We start from the raw sequence: 25,526 nt of genomic DNA, 5'->3' as shown, positions 1-25,526 counted from the left end.
ATTTCACTTGTAATCAGGCAACTAACTAGATGCAAGATATAAAGAGCTTCCTTTTTTGTAAGTAATATATTTTCAGGGAAGAGAGGGTATAGGGTGACAAATGGGTATACCAACAGTTATAGTTCTTGTAAGGGCTCCTGGGTGGCTCAGTCGGTTAAGCACCAACTTGGGCTCAGGTCATGATCTCGCAGTTCACAGGTTCGAGCCCCACATTGGGCTCTGTCCTGACAGCTCAGAGCCTGGGGCCTGTTTTAGATTCTGTGTCTCCCTTTTTCTCTCTGCCTTTCTACTCGAGCTCTCTCTCTCTCTCTCTCTCTCTCTCTTTCTCTCTCTCTCAAAAATAAATAAAAACTTAAAAAAAGGAAAATATGACATTACCATCATATATGTAGCTAGTACCTGTTTGCAGGGAAATTAAACACTGTTTTAGTATTTAAAACTGTTTAGTATTTAAAATCCCTGTTTGCAGGGAAATTAAATGCAGGGAAAATACCATACTCAACAGATGTTTAGGAGTTGCCAGAGTCTGTGTTTACTAACCCTTTTGATACTCTTGAGTGGGTACATTTTGACCAGTGGCCATATTTCAATTTGCATTGGTGGCATGGGATATAGAACCTGAATTAATACCCCCAGTAGGGGGCAGCATCAACACCATGCCAGAATACATAACAGGCTTGCTTTGTTTGTGAATGTGTCTTGGGATTCTAAGACGTTGTTGTGGCATTTGTCTTGCTAGTGAATAAATCTTTTTGTAGTTTCAGAATTTAAAAATTCGCTTATGGCTACCCACCATCTAACAAACTCTTGAGATCTGGAAAGACCAGTATGTAGTTTGCAAGGGAAGATAAAGGTTTCTTTGAGATTTTAAATCTTCTGTTGCGTTTGAAATAACCACCTGGAGAATTTCCCATTGAAAAAGATGTCATAACGTGGGAAGTTTTGAATTATTATTTCACTGTGATACTGAAAATTTCAACAAAATCTTTTTACATATTCATTAAAATTTGTAACTGCAAAAAAGTATTATAGTAACATTAAATTAATAAACTAAAATGACTGTGGGTTTGTAGGTTTGTGCAAAACCTGGCAATAATATGTTTAGCTGAGTCACCTTGGGAAAACTAACCCCTCTAAGTTCCCATTTCCTCCTATTTATTTATTTATTTATTTATTTATTTGCTTATGTTTCTTTGTTTATTTTAGAGAGAGTGAGAGAGAGAGAGAGAGAGAGAGAGACAGAGCAGGAGTGGGGAGGGGCAGAGAGAGAGAGGGAGACACAGAATCCCAAGCAGGCTCCAGGCTCTCAGGTGTCATTACAGAGCCCAACATGGGACTTGAACTCAGAAACCGCGAGATCATGAGCTTAGCCGAAGCCGGACATCCAACCCACTGAGCCACCCAGGCACCCCCATTTCCTCTTCTTTGAAAAGAGAAAAATATGTATGTGCACACATCACAGTGTTGTGATGATCCGAGGAAGTGACCTGTAAAGCATTTAGCAAAGTGCCCGACACTCATGTTCACTGCCACAGTTGCTTCTCCCCTGGCCACCACTGTCTCCTGCCACCAGTTAAATAACTCTTGTTGATATTTGGGCATTTCAAGACATGTCTGTCTTTGAGAGTTATAAGAATTAAATTCGTATAATCTCTTCTGCTGCAATTAATTCAGATGCAGTTGATAAATAGGGAAATGTCAGTACGGCGTGGAAGTGGGTCAATTTATATGAGACTTTTCTCAGCAGTCAAGGAAGCAGGTATTCTCACAGATGAAGACAGTTTAAGAGAAAAAAAAAGATGCAAATTCTGCAAGAAGTGCTTTCCTCTAGTGCCTGTAAAGGCTGGTTTAGCACCTTCAAAATCTGTGGCACTTTCCACTATGATAAAACTGTGTGTGGAAGCTTAAGAGTTACAGATGAAGGGGGCTTTGACGATATTTTCCCCCTATTGTTTAAAAAAAACAAACAAACCTGTACCCTGTTTTTTGTTTTTTTAATTATGTAGAAGCTGTATACGACTTACATCTCACTGGAGGAGGTATGAGTCCAGGATTTAAGGAGATAAAAGAGTCAACCAACCATTGTTTTTGTTGCAAATGTCAGTGGGGATGTAACTGTGCTAGTAGTTTTATTATGATTATTACTTCTTTTTAATGCTCTGCTCACCGAGTTTAATAGGTTTTCAAAGTTTTATTTTCCACAGCCCTATTTTTTTTAGTGTGTAATTTTGCAGAATATACTTTGCAACAAATGTGGTGGATGTTACCTAACTTACAAACACCACCCATTGGTTGTAAGCAGGTGTTAATTGCAACCGTGTAGAACAGTAATTCTCACCTGGGGCAGAGGACGTTAGACAATGTCTGGTTATGTGTCCAGCTTTGACTCAGGTCATCATCGCATGGTTCATGTGTTCAAGCCCCACCTTGGACTCTGCACTAATAGTGGAATTCTCTTGGAATTCTCTTTCCCTCGCGCTCCCTGCCCCTCCCCCACTTGCTCTCTAAACGAATAAACTTAAAAAAGGTAATACTTAATTTTGAAGTATAAATTGTTATGTGATCTAGTCTACATCTATGCTTTTGTTTATTTTTGTGCCAGTAAATTATTTATTTACTATTGCTATATATTATAGTCCCATCCAATTTAGTTAATTTTTTTTGTTAGTTTATTTATCCTGAGAGAGAGAAAAGCACGAGAGGAGGAGGGGCAGAGAAGGAAGGAGAGAGCGAATCCCAAGCAGGCTCCCTGCTGTCAGCACAGAGCCCAGTGTGGAGTTCGAACTCACTCACGAACCATGAGATCATGACCTGAGCCAAAATTAAGAGTTGGATGCTTAACTGACTAAGCCACCTGGGTGCCCCTAGTTAATTCTTTTATTATTATTCTTGGATTTGTGGTGGTTACTATTCAAATTATTTTATTGGCTTTCAAAGTAAATTTTGTGAAATTTAGCCTGTTGGTATACTTGTACAAAAATGATATCCTTAGGATTTTAAATCTTTCCTCTTTTTTAATCAAGTTATCTTCTTTAAAAGTTTCTTTAAAAGTTTTGTTTTATATAAACATAACTCCAGTTTTGTTTCGTAGTGTTATATTTTCTATTACAGCAACAAAAACATAATTTTTTTTTACATTATATTTTCTTTGGAATGGCACTGGATTTTTTATGTTCTATTGTTATTGTGCCATTCTAGTTACTTTTATATAGATATTTTCTAGTTACTTATTTTTTATAAGATATTTTTCTTGAGATATAACTGACACATAACATTGTGTAAGTTTGTGTACAGAGTGTTGATTTGCTGACTTTATATATTGCAATGCGATTACTACCTATAGCTTAGCTAACAACGCTATCACATCATACAATTATCCTTTCTTTTTTGTTGCAGGAACAATTAAGATCTAGTCTCTTACCAACGTTGAAGTTTATAGTATTATTGACTATAGTCACTATGCTATGCATTGGATCTCCAGGACTTACTTTTCTAGTAGTTGGAATTTGTATCCCAAAACAACATCTTTCCCTTTTCAATTTCCCTACACTCCAGCCCCTGGTAACCACTGTTCCACTCTCTGGTTTTTATGAGTATTGCTTTTTTAGATCCCACACGTAAATGATGTACAGTATTTGTCTCTAGTAACTCATCATTCCTTTGATTGATAACGTAAAACATTGGCCAGAACTTTGAGAACAATATTGAATAAAAATGGTGACTAATGGCATCTTTGTGTGTTTCTGAATTTAATAATAGCATGACAAGTATTGTACTCTGATGATTGGTGCAAAGAAAATGAATTGTGTTTAGAACAAAGAATATTTCCAATTATCCAGGAAAGAGCCTATAAGATGATTTCCATATAGCTTTAGTTCTTCAGAGTCTTTGAACTCTATTATGTACTTTTAGGTGATTATTCTGAAGAAGTACTTTGTCCAAATTTTCTTTTTTCTTTTTCTTTTTTTTTGTTTCTTTTCTTCTTTCATCCATATTTAATAGAAACCTTAAAATTTGAGGTAGCTGGAGGATTAGGGATACCACATTTAAAATCATTGCTAAATCGACATTTTTTTCAAAATTATGAAAAATTTATGAAGCAAAAATAAGGTGCTATATATACATCCGTGTAATTAGTTGGTAAATACATTTTTTAAGAATTCAGAGATTAGGAAGATGTACGTAAGCTGGTGTGGGATGAGACTGGGACTGGACTGATTGCCTGGATAATCATAAATGAAAGAGTGAGGTGAGATTATTGCAATGACTAGCATGAACATGACCGGTAGTCTTGGTCCCATCTCTGGCTCATACCACAGTCACCAAGACCATTCCAAAGATTACTGCACAGAATCTGATGCAGGGCTCAATCTCACAACTGTGATATCATGACCTGAGCCAGAATCAAGAGTTGGACACTTAACCAACTGAGCCACCCAGGCACCCCAAGATATGGAAAATTTCATTAAAAAAATTTTTTTTTACTTTTTTGATGTTTATTTTTGAGACAAAAAGAGAGAGCGTGAGTGGGGGAGGGGGAGAGAGAGAGGGAGACACAGAATCCGAAGCCGGCTCCAGGCTGTGAGCTGTCAGCACAGAGCCCGACGTGGGGCTAGAACTCATGGACCATGAGATCATGACCTGAGCCAAAGTTGGATGCTTAGCCCACTGAGCCACCCAGGCACCCCAGGAACATTTCTTTTTTAATTTTTTTAAATCTTTATTTTTGAGAGAGAGAAACAGAGCACGAGAGGGGGAGGGGCAGAGAGAGGGAGACACAGAATCTGAAGCAGGCTCCAGGCTCTGAGCTATCTGCACAGAGCCCGATGCAGGGCTTGAACTCACGAACTGTGAGATCGTGACCTGAGCCGAAGTCAGGCACTTAACTGACTGAGCCACCCAGGCACCCCAGGAACATTTCTGTATTTATTATTTTGTTGTCATTGTTGCTGCTATATTTTTGTTAATGTTTGTTTATTTTTGAGAGACAGCACAAGCAGAGGAGGAGCAGAGAGAGAATGAGGGAGACACAGAATCTGAAGCAGGCTCCAGGCTCTGAGCTGTTAGCGCAGAGCCCAATATGGGGCTCGAACCCACAAACCGTGAGATCAAGACCTGAACCAAAGTTGTCTAGACACTTAACTGACTGAGCCACCAGGTGCCCCTGTTTAGAATTCTTACACAGAATTCTCTTTCTGCTATAAGCTGTAGAATGTATGGATGGGATTGAAATGTGTCAACTTAATTAACTTATATTTGAAACGTAAATACCAGTTTTATCATTACATTCTGGGGTATATAATGTGACAGGGACTTAATACTGGATACCATCATCATTTAATCATCCTGTGTTATTTACCATTATTATCTTTCGTACTGTTATTATTTATCTTAAGTTTTATTTTTTGAAAATTACAGGGAAGTGTAATTGTGTGATTCTACTCTCAAGTTTCATACAGTTGGCAAATCTTTTGGCTTTTAACTGGGAGGTGATGTTGAATGTCTTGGCTTAGGTTGCTGAGAATTGTAAGCAACAAACAATGAAAACCAAAGTCCTTTCAAACACTTTAGATCTAGTACTCGCTCTGCTCTGCTTGTGCTTCTTTATGTTGGGGGTGGAGATTGGCTCTGTGGTTACCTGCCTTTGAACAAGGCAGGGCAAGCCCCACCCTGACTGCAGTGGCTGACTTAGGAGACTGCAGGTGGAAAGGCTGGGTCCCTGCCACCCTCCTCCACCCCCTTTCTCCTGTTGAGCCTCTGATTCCTGCTTGCTCCTATGCTAGGACTGAGCACATTAGAGGCTCATAGCCTAGGATTGTCACCAGGGATGTTTAGCTTCAGAGTGTATCAGTCAGTGCAAGGCATTCTGCCTCATAAATCAAAAGCTAAACAAAGCCAAAATCAGTCCCCAGCCTAATAAGAAACCCGTAGCTGTAAATCGGACTTCCAGTTGCCTCCCACATCTCTTTTCCGTTACTATCCTTTGTCTTGACATTGAGTCCCGCCTGACAGTTCTATCTCCTTGTGAGAGATTCCTAAAATAAAGCAAGCATCCTGCGTTACTGTCAGTCCTTTCCTCAGCCCTGCTAGCATTCCTGCTTTCTGTTAATGCCGACGCTGTGCATGCAGTTCTCAAGACTTGAAATTTACCTGCTACACGTGTCTCCTGTCTTTGCTCTCTGTCATCAGCGTCAGCACTACATTTTGTCTTCATCACATACCATTGCTAAGTGTGAGGTATGAAGTTTCCTTCTGGTCTTGCCACTCTCCTACTGAAAAGGCTGGTGCTTTTCATTGCCTCGAAGGAAAATCTGTGTAGAATCTTCAGTACTATGTTCGTAACCTTCTTTTAGTTATCTACTCCCATTCCCTTTAATGTGCTCGTGACAAAATGAGCTGTTTTTCTGTCACATCTTAACGCCACATGACTTTGCTCACATTCTTATTTCTTACTTTAAGTCCTTCTCCCTGCTGGTGCAATCAGAGCCTTCAGTTCTTAGCAGAAATACCACACCCTTTATGACATCATTCCCTAGCTTGTCTGAAGTGATTCCTCTCATTGTCAGAATTTTGCAGCCTTTTCTGTATGTCCTTATGACACGTTTCTTTTCGTTTGTATCATAGTTACTTATGTGTTAGTTTTACCGGTGAAAGCGTCTCATAGCAGGCGTGCTTTTTGTTTTGTTTTTATATCCCTCAGCATGAGGCTTAGTGCCTCACACATGCAAGCACTCAGGAAATACATGTTGCTAACTAAATGAAGATCTGCTGTGGTTGGTTTCGTTGTATTATTATCAGTGTTCACTTTACAAAATGTTGTCCATCTGCTGAAAGAATGTACCAAATTTTGAACGCGGTAGTGCCCACAGTCCTCGACGGAATGCAACGGTTGCCTTGTTAAGTAACAAGACTCCATTTCCTTTGTTCTCGGACAGGAGAATCCGATGAGAGGGAACAGTCCAAATTGGAAGTTAAAGTCTGGGATCCAAATAGCCCACTTACAGATCGACAGATTGACCAGTTTTTAGTTGTAGCACGGTAAGTATGGCACTGTTGAGTCAAGAAATTTCTTTTTTTAAACATCTTTCTTTTTTTTAAGTTTGTTCATTTTACTTGACAGCACGTGCGCACAAACGGGGGTGTGGCAGAGAGAGAAAAAGAGGGAGAGAGAGAGAGAGAGAATCTAAGCAGGGTCAGCACACAGCCCGATGCGAGGCTCAAACTCACGAACTGTGAGATCATGACCTAAGCTGAGATCAAGAGTTGGGCATTTAAACCAACTGTACCACCCCCAACTCCAAGAAATTTCTTTTTGTAAGAATTTATAGGTGTATGTATGTTTCTTTCTTTGTATTCTACCTTTTCCATTGGATGTATTCTTTTTCTAGTTAAGTAAGAAAGCCGAAATATATATCATACCACTTCCTAAGTATGATTGTTAGTTTTTGTTTGAAAATATATTTATTAATTTACCGATTAAGAAAATAATAATTTCTTCTGGTAAAACTTTGGGCACTACAGAACAGTATGAAGATGAAATTCATCACCTGAATCCCCATATCTTTAATTAGAGCAGTTATCTCTTGGGGCGCCTGGGTGGCGCAGTCGGTTAAGCGTCCGACTTCAGCCAGGTCACGATCTCGCGGTCCGGGAGTTCGAGCCCCGCGTCAGGCTCTGGGCTGATGGCTCAGAGCCTGGAGCCTGTTTCCGATTCTGTGTCTCCCTCTCTCTCTGCCCCTCCCCCGTTCATGCTCTGTCTCTGTCTCAAAAAAAAAAAAAAAGCAGTTATCTCTTTCACGCTAGATGGGGATTGTTCAGGTGTCCATAATGTGCATCTTGCCTTCCTCTTACTGCACCCACGTATGAGGAGGGCCTGTTGCTAAGCATATAACTTTCTTTGAGAGCCTTAAGCCTGGCTGCCTGACTGGCTGGCTCTCCTGCACTTGACCCACCACACACCCTTTGAGAAAATGAATGGGACAAAAATGTATTTTTATTGTTTCAATTATAAAAGTAAATGATATTCATGGCGGAGTTACTGCAAAGCAGCAAGTAAGTGAGTGTATCATAGCAGTGTAAATAGTGGAAAATTGGGGGAAAAAAAACCTAAGAATATGTCAACAAGCACTTGGTAAGTGAATTGAAGTATATTCAGTAATGAAAATGAATGAATTCGAGGGATATATATCAAGAGATAAATCTCAAAACTAATGTTGAGTGAGGATACACACAGTATGATCACTTAAAAAGTTATACCATGAACAAACCATGTTTTCATTAATGGCCATATAGATGAATATGTATGTCATGTGTATGTATGATGTGGGAGATGTGTATAGGAGGCTCTAACAACATTTCTAATATTTATTTCCTTAAACAATGAATCAAGTCTGGCAAAATATTAGAACCCGTAGATACAGATGTGATTACAAGGGTCTTCATTATGTTCTCTAATTTTCTGTTGAACTTTCTTCATGACCAAAAGGATAAAAGGGTCTCACCGCACCCTGACATGACAGCACAGTTGACGTGACAGCACTGTTCATGGTGCCTGGCACCATGGAAGTCACACGTCATGTCAGCAGCCAGGCGTTTGGACTCCAGCACTCAGACACCTAGCCACTGGTGCTCGGATGGAGACCTGATGTACATTGCTGGGGAAGCCAGTCAGTAGATCGAGGAGATTGAAGATTTGAGAGTGGAAATGGATCCTTGGTGGAGCCGCTGGCCTAGACTCCAGGCAGGTTACCCAGATCTGGGATTATTTAGTAGACATTGCAGTTTCAAATTTGGTTTTCTTTGTTTTTTCCTTTTTCCTTCAAGCCAGCATGAAAGACACCAAGGAGATGCACCTGGTGCCTTTTTCATTTTTTTTTTCTTTTTTTAGAGAAAGAGAATCTTTAATTTTTTTTTTTTTAACATTTATTCATTTTTGAGAGAGAGAGAAACAGAGAGTGGAGTCGGGGAAGGGCAGAGAGAGAGAGGGAGACACAGAATCTGAAGCAGGATCCAGACTCTGAGCTGTCAGCACAGAGCCTGATGCGGGGCTCAAATTCATGTGCCACAAGGTCATGACCTGAGCTGAAGCAGCCACTCAACTGACTAAGCCACCCCGGTGCCCCTAGAGAGAGAGAATCTTAAGCTGGCTGGATGCTCAGCACAGAGCCCGATGTGGGGCTTGATCCCAGGACTCTGAGATCATGACCTGAGCTGAAATCAAAAGTCCGATGTTCAACCAATTGAGCCACCCAGGCACCCCCTCAATTTTTGTTTTTGTTTTTTTTTTTTTTAAATGATCTAAAATACAAATTAAGACCATAATCAAATACCATTGCACATTCCACCAGAATGGTGAAAATTTGAAAGTGCCAAACATCGGTAAAGAGGTAGAGCAACCAGCACCCTGCTATTGTGGTGGTGCGAGTGTAAGTTGGTGTAACCACTTTGCTCTCATCTGACCTACACATCCTTTGAGTTTCACTCCTGACTGTATACTCAGCAGAATTGCATACATACACCTGTGCACCAAAAGTTGCATATACAGATGGCATTCATGGCACTACCCAGAGTAGCCCCAAACTGGGCATTGATGTCCATCAACAACAGAGGGGGAGGGGGCATCATAGAAAGGAATGCTCCATAGCAAGGAAAATGAATGAACGCCTCTATAACCAGTAGCGTGGGTGAGCCCACAGACATAATTTTGAACAGAAGAACCTGCATGTGAAAAGAGTACATAGTATGTGCTTCTGTTAAGTTTTCAAATGAGCAAAACTAACCCATGATGTTAGAATCCATGATGGTGGTTCTCTTTTGGAACGAAGGAGAGATTACAGATTGGGAAGGAGCAGGAGGAGTCTACTGGGGTGCGGTTGCTGTACCCTGAGCTGGGTGTTAGTGACATGGATGGCTTCGCTTTGCAGTTACTGCATAGCTGTGCAATGTGTGTTTTTATGCATGTGTGTTCTATGTTAATCAGAACATTAAAAAATTTTCCTCAGCTAACATGCTTAAAACACAGCAAAGGGAGAGAAGAAATTAAAATAATAATAAAATAAAATACAACAAGCAGCAGGTCTAAATGTTTATTTCATGCTTTATGGGAAGGCCTTCTAAATCATTAAGTGAAAAAAAGTGGTAATTGTTTTGTTTTTTAAGTGGAAATCTATTACATCTTGAGCCCTATTTATAGGAAGAATTGCTACAATTGATGATCCCTCATTTCAAGGTAAAAATGTTCCTGGGATTTCACAATTTAGGCTAAAAAAAAGTGGTCAGAACTTGTTTTGCAGTAATAGTCAAACTCTGCAGCTCACTTACGTCTCATTTTTTGAGCACAGTTGAATACCAAATTGGTTGCTCCATGGCATTTCATGATAGATCTTTCCCTTCTTTATGGCACACAAATCACTTTTTCTCAATTTCATTATAATGACCCATATATAGTTAATTCGCTTGTCAATGCTTAAATCTTAAAGAAAATACTTTTCATTGGATATTTGATTCTCAAATATCTAAGAACTTGTTTGACTTTTCTTTTTCTTCTTCTTCTTCTTCTTCTTCTCCATAGCACATACCCACCTGACAGCTATATTTGTTATTTACCTTTGTAAATTTACCTGTTTTCCTGTGTAAAGAAAAGTCTTGACCAAGATGAGCCCCAACCATAAAAGGACATGGGAAATAATTCCCCACTGCCTGATTAGGGGATTACCGCCTCTCTTGGAGGCCAGTACACTCAGGAATGACGACTTTCTGAGACTGCTAGATGCTTAAGAGGTTTGGTTTCGTAGTGTGCTGTCCCCTCTCTCTTAAGTCCCCGAGGCAGATTGCCTAGTGCAGTCCCCTCCGGGGGATCCTCCCTAAATGACCACACCAAGAGCAAGAAGGAAACGAGCTCCCCCACCCCCACCCCCCACCCCAAAAAAGAACTGTAGCAGAGACAAACGGAGTGCGCCTCTTGGCCACCACTGTTCTCTACACAGGAAGAAACTGAGGCATCTCGCCCAAGGCGCCACACGCCTATTGCAGACAAGGCTGAGACTCACACTCAGACCTCAGCTCGCAGCCCCTGGATCCTTAGCACTGACTTTTACAATTTTCACGCACTACCCAAATGTGTTTTTTTAAGTATAAAAAAATAATGTTGCCTTAATTTTTCTTCTTTGTTCTTGTGGATTATTCAGTGCTGTTGGGACGTTTGCTCGAGCCCTTGATTGCAGCAGTTCTGTGAGGCAGCCTAGTTTGCATATGAGCGCAGCTGCAGCTTCTCGAGACATCACCCTGGTAAGATGCTTTTTGAAATTTAGGGGTTATTATTCCCTCTGCTACTTTAATTTTAAAGCCAGTATAGCAGTGTTATGGATGGGAGAGCTTTCTGTTGAAAGAGCTTTCTGGCTCTTAGCCCTGCTGACTGCTAGGTTGATTTGACTTGGCTGATTGGTTAACTGGGGGTAGAGTGTCTCATCCTAAGTCACCGCTTATGTTTGTGAGCTGCGACGAATATGAATGGCTGCTGATGGAATAGGTGTGAAACAATAAAAAAATATTCTGGGGAAAACATTCTGACCCATCTCGTTTCACTTGTATGCTTTTTTCCTCGTATTCTATCTATGTACTTAAATCGTTATGTATCAAATATAATGCTTTACAGTTTTTAATGTGAGAAGGAACTCTTTTTTTTCTCTAAACGTTTATTTTTGAGAGGAAGTATGAGTGGGAGAGGGGCAGAAAGAGAAGGGGACAGAAGACCCAAAGCAGGCTGTGTGCTGACAGCAGAGAGCCCAGTGTGGGGCTCAAACCCATGAACCACGAGATCATCACCTGAACCCAAGTCGGATGCTTAACCGACTGAGCCACCCAGGCGCCCCAGATGTTTGCCGATTGAAGTTACTTTCTGTATATGATTGCCACAGCCTTTTGAGACAAGCATGATAACGTGCTCATTTTACAGATGAGAAAACTGAGTTTTGGTGAGGTTATTTGACGATATCCATTACACGTAATAAAAGTTTCAGTTTGTTTTTTTTTTTTTTTTTTTTTCATAATACCATATCTCTTCACGGCTGCTTTATTATAAATAATGTAGATCTTCTTGCCTCTGCAGCTACTTATTTAATGCTGGATACACCATAACTCATGACACTATGTTATCCATCCTGTCTCTTTTGAGTACTAGTTTCCAGGTATTCTCTCTTTTTTTTTTAATTTAATTTTTTACTTTTAAAAATTTACTTCCAAATTAGCATATAGTGCAACAATGATTTCAGGAGTAGAGTCCTTAGTGCTCCTTCCCCATTTAGCCCATCCCCCCTCCCACAACCCCTCCCGTAACCCTCAGTTTGTTCTCCATATTTATGAGTCTCTTCTGTTTTGTCCCCCTCCCTGTTTGTATATTATTTTTGTTTCCCTTCCCTTATGTTCCTCTGTTTTGTCTCTTAAAGTCCTCATAGGAGTGAAGTCATGATTTTTGTTTTTCTCTGACTAATTTCACTTAGCATAATACCCTCCAGTTCCATCCACGTAGTTGCAAATGGCAAGATTTCATTCTTTTTGATTGCCGAGTGATACTCCATTGAATATATATACCACATCTTTATCCATTCATCCATCGACGGACACTTGGGCTCTTTCCGTACTTTGGCTGTTGTTGATAGTGCTGCTATAAACATGGGGGTGCATGTGTCCCTTCAAAACAACACATCTGTATCCCTTGGATAAATGCCTAGTAGTGCAATTGCTGGGTCGTAGGGTAGTTCTGTGTTTAGTATTTTGAGGAACCTCCATACTATTTTCCAGAGTGGCTGCACCAGCTTGCATTCCCATCTAGGTATTCTCTTTAAAGTCATTACTGTGGGGGTTCCTGCGTGGCTTAGTCAGTTGAATGTCTGACTCTTGATTTTGGGTTAGGTCATGATCTCATGGTTTGTGAGTTTGAGCTCACATCCAGTCTCTTGTTCACCCCTCCCCCGCTTGCGCTCTCTCGCTCTCTCTCTCTCTTACTCTCTCACTCTGTCTCAAAATAAACCAAAAAAGGGGGCACTTGGGTGGCTCAATCAGTTAAGTGTCCAACTTCAGCTCAGGTCATGATCTCGCAGTTCATGAGTTTGAGACCCGTGTCGGGCTCTGTGCTGACAGCTCAGAGCCTGGAGCCTGCTTCAGATTCTGTGTCTCCCTCTGTCTCTCTGTCCCTCCCTCACTCACGCTCTGTCTCCCTCTGTCAAAAAATGAATAAATGTTACAAATAAACTAAAAAAAAAGAAGTCATTACTATGCTCTGTTGATGATGACTACAAATGCAGTCTTGCCCAGAGTATGCAGAAAAACGTGAGCAATAATTTTTTTCCTGTTAAATTTATCAGAGTTTTATAGTATAAAGAAATACATTTTCCAATCATGTTTTCCTTTCACCTCTTCAGGCCATAATCACTGCCAAATAAAATGGATCAAAAAGTACTGGAATTTCTCTCCCCAAAATATATCCAAAATCTGACCACTCTTTTCTGTCTCAGGTTCTTCAATGCTAATCCAAATCTTGTTACTTAGGATACCGGCCCTCAGTACCTCATGACAGGTTTCCTCAAGTCCACTCCTAAAAGTCTCAATTTTGTTGTTGTTGTTTTTAATTTTTTTTTAACGTTTATTTATTTTTGAGACAGAGACAGAGCATGAATGGGGGAGGGTCAGCGAGAGGGAGACACAGAATCCGAAACAGGCTCCAGGCTCTGAATGGTCAGCACAGAGCCCGACGCGGGGCTCGAACTCATGGACCGCGAGATCATGACCTGAGCTGAATTCGGAGGCTTAACCGACTGAGCCACCCAGGCGCTCCCTTTTTTAAAATTTTTTAATGTTTATTTTTGAGAGAGAGACAGACAGACAGAGTGTGAGCAAGGGAGAGGCAGAGAGAGAGATTCTGAATCAGAAGCAGGCTCCAGGCTGTCGGCACAGAGAGACCCATGTGGGGCTCCAACTCACAAACTGTGAGATCATGACCTGAGCTGAAGTTGACACCCAACTGACTGAGCCACCCAGGTGCCCCTCAATTTTGTTTTCTGATGGAATGGAATACAGTGAGAGGGTTTACTACTTTCTCATTATGTTCCAGTTTGAAATGCTTTCAACGAAATACTGCAGTAATGTAAAAACTCCTGCAGAATTCACATCAAATTTGTTTCTTACAGTGCTTTCTTACAGTATAGATAATGGTGAAAGCATGAACAGTCTGTAGCCATCATGGAGCACCTCTCTTTATGCTTTCTTCGAGACTAGAATGTTGTTCATAGAAGCAAGTTCTGTTCTCCATTGGTACATTAATGTTTTCTATAGAAGTTTCAGGGTTTCAAAATAGGTTTATATTTTGGTTGTTTAGAGGTTGTACTTTACCAAAGATGTGAGAGTACAAGTGTCACATTTGTAAAAACCTTCAAAATCCTGTCAACAGATATTTATGCGAACCAAAGTAATGTGGAATCTAATCACCACTTGTATATTTTTCTACGTTCAAGATTTTTCTCCCAATTATAAAATTAGTGTATGCTTATTATGAAAAATTGCAAAATTTAGTACAGCAGCAGGCAAAAAAAAAAAAAGTCTTGTACTCATTATCCAGAGGGAAATATTCTTACCATTTCGTAATATTTCCTTTCAGCCACTCTTCGTGTATTATGAACAGTAATACCCGCAAATTACAGAACAGTACGGAGGATAATGTATTGAGCCACCCCAAACAAATGTTAGTGTTTTCGTTCTTTGGATTAAAAAAAATCTCAACAATTATAATTTCTCATACTCTCTCCCTAGTCCTATTCTGCATCCTCTATCTGTACCTCTAATGCCCATCACCCTTGCCTCCTGTCAAGCGGCAGCCACTATAACAGATTTGCTGTGTCTCTAGTTTTTCTGGTTCCACTATGTATTGGTGTGTCTGAAAACAACATAAAGTTTGTTTTGCATGGGTTTCAATTTACTCTGTGACATTTTGCTCTTTGCCTCTTACTGCTCTCTAGCCATGTTAATAAACACATACCTAGTTCACTCTATTTTATTTTATTTTATTTTATTTTATTTTATTTAAGTTTATTTATTTTTGACAGAGACAGAGTACGAGTATGAGCTGGGGAGGGGCAGAGAGAGTGAGGGAGACACAGAATCCAAAGCAGGCTCCAGGCTCTGAGCTGGCAGCACAGAGCCTGACTCGGGGCTTGAACTCATGAACTGTGAGATCATGGCCTGGGCCGAAGTCAGACTCTTAACCGACTGAACCACCCAGGTGCCCCTAATTTTTTTTTTTTTTTTACCCCTAGTTCACTCATTTTAACCACTGGGTAGTATTTGTAGTACTCCTTCATGGAATACTACACCACATTACTTATGTATTCTCTTTCCGATGAACATCTGGACTCCTTCAAAACATTTTTCATTTGCTACTACCCATAATGCTGCATTGAAAATCCCAACACATACCCTTTGTGAGTGTGTATGTGAACTCTCTGGCATAACTAGAATGGGAATAGTTATTCATAGTGATTCATAGGGCACTGATCACTTTGGATTTGCCCAAACACAGCCAACTTATTCTACACAAGGCAAAAATAAATTTATGTATTTATTTTTAAAATGTGTGTTTATTTTGAGAGAGACAGAGTGTGTGTGCGCGCGCGCACTAGCATGTGATGGAGAGGGGCAGAGAGAAGGGAGAGAGAGAATCCCAAGCAGGCTCTGCCCTGTTAAGGCAGAACCCTATGCAGGGCTCGATCTCACAAACCGTGAGATCATGACCTGAGCCGAAATCAACAGTCAGACACAACCGACTGAGCCACCCAGGTGCCCTGGTAGACATTTATAATCCCACAAGCAGTCAATGAGTGTTTTCTTGTCCTCATCCATTTTCTTACATTGGCTTCAACATTGGGTATTTTCAGACTAAGATTTTTACTAACCTGATGCTTCCCTCATTTTAATTTGTATTTCTTAATAAGGTTAAGCAGGTTTTCTTGTTTATTGACTCTTCGTGGTTTTTCTTTGTATTTTAGATTCATATCCTTTGTCCATTCTTCACTTGTGTCATTGTTTTTTTCTAACAGTTTAAAAATAGTATTCATATTCGTGATTATAAATCTATCTGGAGTCTATTTTTGAGACTTGAATGAGGTATAGGAGTCTTTTTTTCCATATGGAAAATAGTCATCTCAATACCTTTTATTGAATTTGTTGTCCTCGTGATTTTGTAATCCTTCCTTCCTCTTTTTTCAAGGTTTTAGATATGCTTAGGCTTGCTTCTGGATTTGTTATCTCTTCTCCTCTGTTTTGTTGATCTGTCCCTGCACAAGTACCACATTATACAAAAGCTGATAAGCCCCACATGAACGTTTTTTTTCTTTTTCTTTTTTTTTAATGTTTATTCTTGAGTGAGAGAGAGAGAGAGAGAGCACGAGTGGGGAAGGGGCAGAGAGACAGGGAGACACAGAATTTGAAGCAGGCTCCAGGCTCCAAACTGTCAGCACAGAGCCCAACATGGGGCTCGAACTCACGAATCTTGACATCATGACCTGAGCCAAAGTTGGATGCTCAACTGGCCGAGCCACCCAGGTGCCCCCATGTGAACTTTTTTTTAACACATAGTGGAAGTCATTTAAATCAGAGTTTTGTACTTTGCCTCCCCCACCACATATTCCCTAACAATATAAAATAAATACTTTTTCATATCATCATGAGAATCTGGAATTTTTTTTTTTTAATGTTGTGTGATTGTGCCTTGTATAGATATACTGTTACTTACATAGCTACTCTCTTATGGTTTAACACTCATCTTCTGAGATAATGCTTCCCAGATTATAACTGGGGATGCTCACCCTGTTGTAGTGCAGCAGATTCCCTCCACCCTCTGAGGAGTGACAAGGGAGAACCTGTTCCTGAGATGGTACAGAGCTCTGTGATAGTTGGGGCTGATTTGCCTGAAGATAGGTGTGAACAGGTGAAGAGCAGGTATGTGAGCCTCGGGCTGCAGCAACTCTCTGCTTCCCACTGGTGGTGACTGGTGGGACAGCGGGTGAATTTCTTTTGGAAGAAGGCAGAGTCTTTATTTTATTTTAAATGTTTGTTTATTTTTGAGAGACTGAGCACGAGCTCAGGAGGAGCAGAGAGAGAAAGAGGGAGACAGGATCCGAAGCAGGCTCCAGGCTCTGAGCTGTCAGCACAAAGCCCGATGTGGGGCTCAAACTCCTGAGCTGTGAGATCATGACCTGAGCCAAAGTCAAATACTTAACCAGCTGAGCCACCCAGGTGCCCCCTAAGAGGGCAGAGTTTTTAAAGATTCGGTATTTATTTCTGTCAGTGAAGGCGGGTTATAAAAGAAGCATTTTAAAGAGAACACAACCTATGTACTTTAATTAGTTTAAACATCATTTTGTGTTTATCTTTTGCAGCACTTGCCTACATGTTCCTTCTGGCTGGATGCTTTCACACCCTCCAATGTTTGCATTTCTTCTGTTTTTTTTTTCTTTTAGTATTCAGCACTTAGGAAGACACTTTGTGTTATATCTACCATCTTAAATTGTTTACTACTATAATTGTTGCTTCTTTTTATTTTAGAGAGAGAAAGAGTGCGGGAGTGGGCGAGAGAGGCAGAGGGAGAAAGAGAATATTAAGCAGGCTCTGTGCTTAGCGTGGAGCCTGATGTGATGTGGGGCTCAATCCCACAACCCTGGTATCAGACCTGAGCTGAAATCCAGAGTCAGACACTTAACCAACTGAGCCACCCAGCCACCCCTGTAATTGTTACTTTTTAAAGCAGAAGTGTACTCAGAGGCTCAGGGAATTGTGTTTGTCATGTTTGTACAGCTGGTTTCAGTTTCAGAGACAGGATTTGGATCTGTTCTTGACTCCTACCTGAGATTCTCTCTCCCAGATTACATCTTTTTTGTTTCACTCTCCTTAAAATGGCTTGGGTTTAAAAATCATTGTTATTGTTTGCATCGGATTAGGCAGTGCTGAAGATCTGGTCTTCTGTCTGCAACATTGAAATGCTTTGGTTTCCTGCTCTAACGGACGCTAGGTTCAGCTGTACTTGGACTCTTTCTATATGTTGCTCTTGTGTCTAGATTACTTTCAGTGCCATGAAATTGATAACTTTCAGAAGTCACAAAAGCAAGAGGAAATTGATGCACTTTGTGATTTCAGATGCCATGTCCTGCACCTTTAGTCCTCTTTGCCTGGTAGCTTCATGCCTTCCTCTTTGATGTTAACAAGTAAAATCCTGGGGCACCTGTATGGAAATGAATGGGAGTGGTTAAAAGTTGATTACTTGTACATTGATAATGTAAGTTTTGCAGATTGTTTTCCAAAAAAGATCATATGAGAAGCTGGTAAGTTGTTTTGTACCATGAAATGAAAATTGGATTTAAAAAAATAAATGAAAATTAGATTCATCATTCAGTTGAATTTGGAGAGTTAGGTTCTTATTTTTCTTTCAGTGTTTTCAGACCTATACAGATGTGGTTAGTACCTTTCTCCATCAGGTGACCAGACTTTCTCTGAAGACTTCTTACTGCAGAGAGGGCACGGTTACAGAACTGTGGGAACTCCAGTGGTCTGTCCTAGGTGATTTTCACTGTGGCTTTTCCTGTAAGGGACTGCAGCTGACTGTCAGCATTCTTAATCTGAAGCATCTGTTTATCCTAGACTCCGCATGCTACTTGTCAAATCACCAGTAATGTTTGGGGAGCAGGTAATTAAGATGCCTGCAGATTGCTAGGTCTGACTTCCTTATTTTGAGACCTGTTACAATCATAGCTAGACTGAATTTCAAACAGTGCTAGTCTAAGAAACATGATAAGATTTATAATTGTTACAACACTTAAGTTGTCATGGAGGCTTCCTAGATTTCACCCTCATTTCATTAAGATGTAAAGTGTCCTTTGTACAATAGGCAAAGAAAAAAACAATCAGTTTACAACCTACATTGACCTCCCTTCGCCCCGTTGTGGAAACAAAATCCTTTAGAACACAGTAAACCCCGAAGTGGTCTGTAGGTAGTTGGCGGAGGGCCAGGCCTGTTACGGGGCAGAGGGTGCCATGTGCATTGGTAGGGAGCTATCGCCAGAGCATAGCCTCGGTCTCGGAAAACAGGTAATTAAAGAAGTGCTAGATTTCTCTTTTCCTTGAATTCTGAGGACTAAAGCAAGTTGGAGGAAAAGATCTAAGAAAAAGAGCTTTTTGTGTTGTTTGGGGCCTCAAAAATCTTCCAGTATAGATCATATTAGAGATAATGGTGAAGTAACTTCTATAAAGATTCATATTTAATTTCTGACAGACTCAGTACTAGAAACAGGATTTTTGATGCTGAGTCTGGTTCTGAGAAAGGTCAGGCTGTGTTGATTTCCTAGGGAGAAGACTGCATTCTGGGATATCTCTAATTCTATCTGATCTTTTTAAAATGCAATTTTTATTTTGCTGTCTCCTATCTTACATCCTTTTACTGGCCTCTAATTGCTTTCAGGATAAAAACCCAGATCCTTAAAAGAGTCAAAAAAAGTTGTGGGGGTTTGCCCGGCCAGTCTGTCCTGTCCTGTACCCCAGCCTTTCCTCTATGTCTTCTGGGCTCCAGCCAGCCTTCCTTTGATTCTGTGGTCTGTCTCCTGCCACAGGACCTTTGCAACTTTAGTTCCCTTTGCTTGGATGCTCTCATAGCCCCATGTAATTAACTGTTATTTATTTATTTATTTATTTATTTATTTATTTATTTATTTATTTTTAAGGGTTTTTAAAAAAATGTTTGTTTACTTTTGAGAGAGAGACAGAGACAGACTGTGAGCAGGGGAGGGGCAGAGAAAGAGGGAGACACAGAATCTGAAGAGGCTCCAGGCTCTGAGCTGTCAGCACAGAGCCTGATGTGGCATTTGAACTCATGGACCACAAAATCATGACCTGAGTGGAAGTTGGACGTTTAACCAACTGAGCCACCTAGGCTCCCCAAATTTATTTATTTATTTTGAAAGAGAGAGAGAGAGAGAAAGAGAGAGAGAGAGAACTAACTAGTGGGGGAGGGGCAGAGAGAGAGGGAGAGAGAGAATCCTGAGCAGGCCCTGCCCTGACAGTGTAGAGCCCAGTGCTGGGCTCGAACCCACAAAAGGTGAGATCGTGACCTGATCCAAAACCAAGAGTTGGCCACTTAAACAACTGAGCCACCCAGGTGCCCCACCACCTAATTGACTCTTAATCTGTTTTCAAATTGTGTCTAATCTATCCGTCTAGGGCAGGTTACTCTTGTGGTGTGCTCATGGAGAGAGACACAACAACATTCCTCCATGTTAATTATTTGTAATTAAACACTTGTTTTTGTGATTATTTCATTAACATGTATCTCTCTCTTCTTCCCCTTCCCTACATATCAGCTTGTAGTATTCATCAATATAGTGACCATACCTGTTTTTCCTCACTGTTGAATTCCCAGTACCAAGCATAGTTCCTGGGATATATTTACTAGGTGTTCAGTAAATATCTGAGGATGAATAAATTAGTTTCTCTCTCTGGGACATAAGACAATAGGTTCTTATTAAAATAGGTCATTGGAGTATGTTATTTCTATTAAAATGTTATCTAGCATGTTAATAGGTCTTTTTTGAATGCATCTCATCACTACGAGTGATATATATTTGAAAATAATTTCATTGTGTCACCAGAGCTGAACACACACGGTCTAAAGACCAGGAGTTATAGAAAGTTTCTGGCACTGGACATACTTGTTTAAAAACTGTGGTAAAATATACACAACATAAAAGTTTGCCATTTTAGCCATTTTTAAGCGTATTGTTCTCTCGCATTAAGTATTCACACTCTTGTGCAGCCATCACCAGGATGTTTTCGTCTTCCCCAACTGAAACTCTGTACTCATTAAATAACAACTCCCTATTCCCCAGCCCTTAGCAACCACCATTCTGATTTCTGTTGCTGTGATTTTGACTACTCTGGGTACTTCATTGGAGGGGGACCACACGGTATTCGCCCTTCTGTGACGTGCTGATTTCACTTAGCATAATGTCTTCAGGTTCATCCATATTGTCCTATGTGTCATCGTTTCCTTCCTTTTCAAGGCTGCGTAGTATTTTATCGTACGCATATACCACATTGTGTTTATTCAGTAGAAACTTAGGTTCCTTCTACGTTTTGGCTATTATGAATAATACTGCTATGAACATGGGTGTACAAGTGGATATACTTTTATGATTCTCTGGGTTTTTTTTTCCCCCTGGACCTATAGCTTATGATCCATTTCATCTTCTACAAGTTATGTAGCCTCCCCGTGCCTGAGTTTCCTCATCCACAATGGGAATAATACTATGAAACCTATCTGTACTGCTTCAGGGGGTTATCTGTTGACAAGAAGAGGGTATACAGGCATAACTACAAATTGCAGATGTACCTGTCCCAAGAATATAGAATTTGATATGAAGAATTATATGATATAAAGATCTTCCCCTTAAGGGTGCCTCGGTGGCTCAGTCGGTTAAGCGTCCAACTTCGGCTCAGGTCATGATCTCCTGGTTCAAGTTCAAGTCCCACGTCAGGCTTTGGGCTGATGCAGGCCTGGAGTCTGCTTAAGATTCTGTGTCTCCTTCTCTCTCTCTGCCCCTTCCCCTGCTTGTGCTCTGTCTCTTTTTCTCTCAAAAATAAACTTTAAGGGGCGCCTGGGTGGCGCAGTCGGTTAAGCGTCCGACTTCAGCCAGGTCACGATCTCGCCGTCCGTGAGTTCGAGCCCCGCGTCAGGCTCTGGGCTGATGGCTCGGAGCCTGGAGCCTGTTTCCGATTCTGTGTCTCCCTCTCTCTCTGCCCCTCCCCCGTTCATGCTCTGTCTCTCTCTGTCCCAAAAAAAATAAAAAAATAAAAAAATAAAAAATAAACTTTAAAAAAATAATAAAGATCTTCCCCTTAAAACAAGCTATAATTTTTACGATAAAAATTTTTTCAAGAAAAACTTAGAAAAAGTAAGTAACTTATTTTCTTGAAAATAGAAAGTTGACTTAACCAACAGTAATTTTATTCTTCAGATATTAACTCTTTGTAAAATTGCTAGCCATTAATCCTGCATTTCATTCTCTTCCTTTGTGAGTCCTGTTGAAATTACGTATTTCATTTAGGGCATTGAGGGTACTGGGAATTTGAGGATAGATTGCAATTCATGGTCATTACAGCATTTAAAGGAATTGTAGTCTGCAGAATATATAAATCTTCAGATTAAAATTTTAGGTTTATCGGCTTACGTTAGAAATCTAGTCTTCAAAATGAGTGTAAAATTGATGAACTGAGAATTCATGTAATTTTTTTAAAACACGATTTCTTAAAATTTAAGAGTACTGTCCATGTTCTCAAGGCTATAAATTAGAATTAAAACTAATAAGACTACCACTGCAGTAAATCATATGAAACATGAAATTTTTCTTCCTTCTAAGTATATCACTGAGGCAGGAAATGAATGTTACTGTAGCACTGTTATCTAATCTAGAGGCTTTAGTGAGATTTTCTAGTTGTTCCAGTTATGTTCATTATAACAAAAGAAAAAAATTTTTTTCTGCTTTAAGATCCCCTTGAAAATCATTTATTGCATTTAGTTATATCATTTTAATTTCTTTCAGTCCAGAACAGTTCCTCATTCTTTCTGTCTTTCATGACGTGGCATTTTCAAAGTACAGGCCATTTATTTTGTAGAACATCCCTTAGTTTGGGTTGTGGTTATAATTTGATTTATAATTAAAATAAGTTTTTATTTTACTTAAGTCCATTTTGGTCAGTTAAGTCAGGAGAATTTCCATTTCACCCTAACTTTTCAAATTTATCAACATAAGTTTTCGGAGTATTCTTTAACTAGAATAAATTGGTAAGTCTCCAGTTATAAGTAGCTTTTCATTGTTATTGTTTATGTATGTCATTTCCCATTTTTTTTGACAGTTTTGCCAGATTTTTCTTTTCTTTTTTATTATCTAAAAGAGTGAGATTTTAATTGAGTTGATTTTTTTGTATGTTTTTTTTAATTAAAAAACATTTTTTTAATGTTTATTTTTGGCAGAGAGAGAGAGAGAGAGAGAGAGAGAGAGAGAGAGAGAGACAGAGCATGAGCGGGGGAGGGGCAGAGAGAGAGGGAGCCACAGAATCTGAAGCAGACTCCAGGCTCTGAGCTGTTAGCACAGAGCCTGACACGGGGCTCAAACTCACAGACCACGAGATCATGACCTGAGCCGAAGTCAGACTCTGAACCGACTGAGCCACTCAGGCTCCCCTTTTTAAAAAAAAAATTTTTTTTAATGTTTATTTATTTTTGAGAGAGACAGAGACAGAATGCAAGTGGGTTGGGGCAGAGAGAAAGGGAGGCATAGAATCCAAAGCAGGCTCCAGGCTCCGATCTGTCAGCACAGAGCCCGACGCGGGGCTCGAACCCACGAACTGTGAGATCATGACCTGAGCCGAAGTCGGACACTCAACCGACTGAGCCACCCAGGTGCCCCTGTATGTTTTTTTTTATTATTACATGTTTTCTATTTAGTTTTTTTTTTTTTTTCCTGTTTATTTTCCTCCTTCTACTTATCTTAGGCTTTACTCTGATATTCCTGTTCCAGCTTTTTTTTTTTTCTTTTTTTTTGCACGGGGGGCAGGGGGCGTTGTGTGTATGGGAGAGAGACAGAATGAGAGAATATGAATCTTTTTTTTTATATAAAATTTTTTTTTTCAACGTTTATTTATTTTTGGGACAGAGAGAGACAGAGCATGAACAGGGGAGGGGCAGAGAGAGAAGGAGACACAGAATCGGAAACAGGCACCAGGCTCTGAGCCATCAGCCCAGAGCCTGACGCGGGGCTCGAACTCACGGACCGTGAGATCGTGACCTGGCTGAAGTCGGACGCTTAACCGACTGCGCCACCCAGGCGCCCCGAGAATATGAATCTTAAGCAGGTTCCATGCCCAGTTGGGAGCTTGACGTGGGGTTCAGTCTCCCGACTCTGAGATCATGACCTGAGCCAAAATTAAGAGTGAGACGCTTAACCAACTGAGCCTCTCAGGCACCCCTCCCATTCCAGCTTTTTAAGACTGATTTTTTAGCCCATCAACTTTGTCTAGTTTTCCATCATCAATATTTACGATTATAAATGTACCTCTGTATGTCCTAAAGTTTGATATGTAGTATTTTCATTATCATTTGGTTCTAAGTATTTCCTAATTTACTTTATAATTTTGCATTTACTTGTGAGTTAATTTCCAAGGAAAGGAGGTTCATAAGTTTATCTTAATTGCCTTGGGGGTTGTGGTCAGAGAAACATAGGCCAGTTCTTTTACTATATTGTGATTTCCTTTAGGGCCTGCAATATAATCCTCCCCAGCATTTTGCTCCATGGGTCTTACTTTCACCATGGCCTAATGCAAAGGAAGCTTTCTGTTTTTGTCTGTTCTGTCTAGAAAATGCCATAAAGGTAAAGGTTAAGTCATTGTGGAAGCTCACGTGTCATACATATTCTTCCTGAATTATTTTAGTCTCCCCTTGCTTGCATTGGTTGTTTTTCAGTGTCCTCACATAGTTGTTTTACAGTAAACCCTTGGTTTGTGAGCATAATTCATTCCAGAAACAGGCTTGTAATCCAAAGCACTTGTATATCAAAATGAATTTCCCTATAAGAAATAATGGAAACTCAGATGATTCATTCCACAACCCCAAAATATTCATATAAAAATGATTACACTGCTGTAATCATTACAAAATTATAAAGAAAAGATAAAATATAAAGAAGAATAAACAAATTAGCCTATACTTACCTTTGAAAACCTTCGTGGCTGGTGTGAGGAAGACGAGAGGGGAAGTTATTGTGTAGGACGACTTTCACTATCACTAACAGATGTTGACTGCAGTACATAATACTCTCTTGTCATCTACTGTATTTAATGTGACTGGCAATAAGGCAGCAGAGGAAAGGGCCTATATCTGCAGGCGGCCTGACCTAGAATGAAGCATGGCATTGCTAAGCTTAGTCTTGGATGGAAAAGCAAAGGACTGTCCATAGGTGCTTTGAAGTGACAAAAAATACACTGGTGCCAGCTGTGGGCACCTTCCAATGTTCTGAAAAATCACTGGTTTCTGCCAAACACTGTGGCCTGAGACCAAGCATCCAAGCATGGGAGACAATCGTCCACAATCCTGCAGAGAGAGAGACAGCGCGAGAGAGACAGCGCGCGCGAGAGAGAGGGAAGAAAGAACCATTGGCTCAGTTGTGATCGTGTGACGTTCAGCATCATGTACTACTCATTTTGCAAGACAATGTTCATTGATCAAGTTAAAATTTATTAGAAATGTTTTCTTGTCCTGCAGAACACGCGTAGAACCAGTTACTCACAATCCAAGGTTTTACTGTATTTGGTTTGTGTCTAGAATCAGAGCCAGGGGGGAAGAATTTTCAGTTCTGCTCATGCAAAGGACATTTAGGGCCATGGGGTTACAGTGGCTTACTAGCCCTGTAGCTTTCCTGTGATAATCAAAAGGTCTGAAT

The 25,526-nt window shown here is 40.2% G+C and overlaps 1 protein-coding gene across 7 annotated transcripts in view; it reads left to right on the top strand.

Moving 5' to 3' along the window:
* Positions 1-25,526, top strand: part of MTA3 (metastasis associated 1 family member 3) — a 230,301-nt gene that overhangs the window by 146,027 nt on the left and 58,748 nt on the right. For all 7 annotated transcript variants that reach the window (XR_007150767.1, XM_047851954.1, XM_047851953.1 and 4 more), the window contains 2 exons: positions 6,936-7,038; positions 11,187-11,286. Coding sequence is in view for 6 of the 7 variants with exons in the window: in XM_047851954.1 (XP_047707910.1) it covers positions 6,936-7,038; positions 11,187-11,286 (203 nt within the window). In the remaining variant the exon portion in view is untranslated. The remainder of the gene's footprint in view (positions 1-6,935; positions 7,039-11,186; positions 11,287-25,526) is intronic.

This window comes from Prionailurus viverrinus, chromosome A3, assembly GCF_022837055.1.
Source record: "Prionailurus viverrinus isolate Anna chromosome A3, UM_Priviv_1.0, whole genome shotgun sequence".
NCBI lineage: Eukaryota > Metazoa > Chordata > Mammalia > Carnivora > Felidae > Prionailurus > Prionailurus viverrinus.
This window is presented reverse-complemented; position numbering and strand designations above follow the sequence as displayed.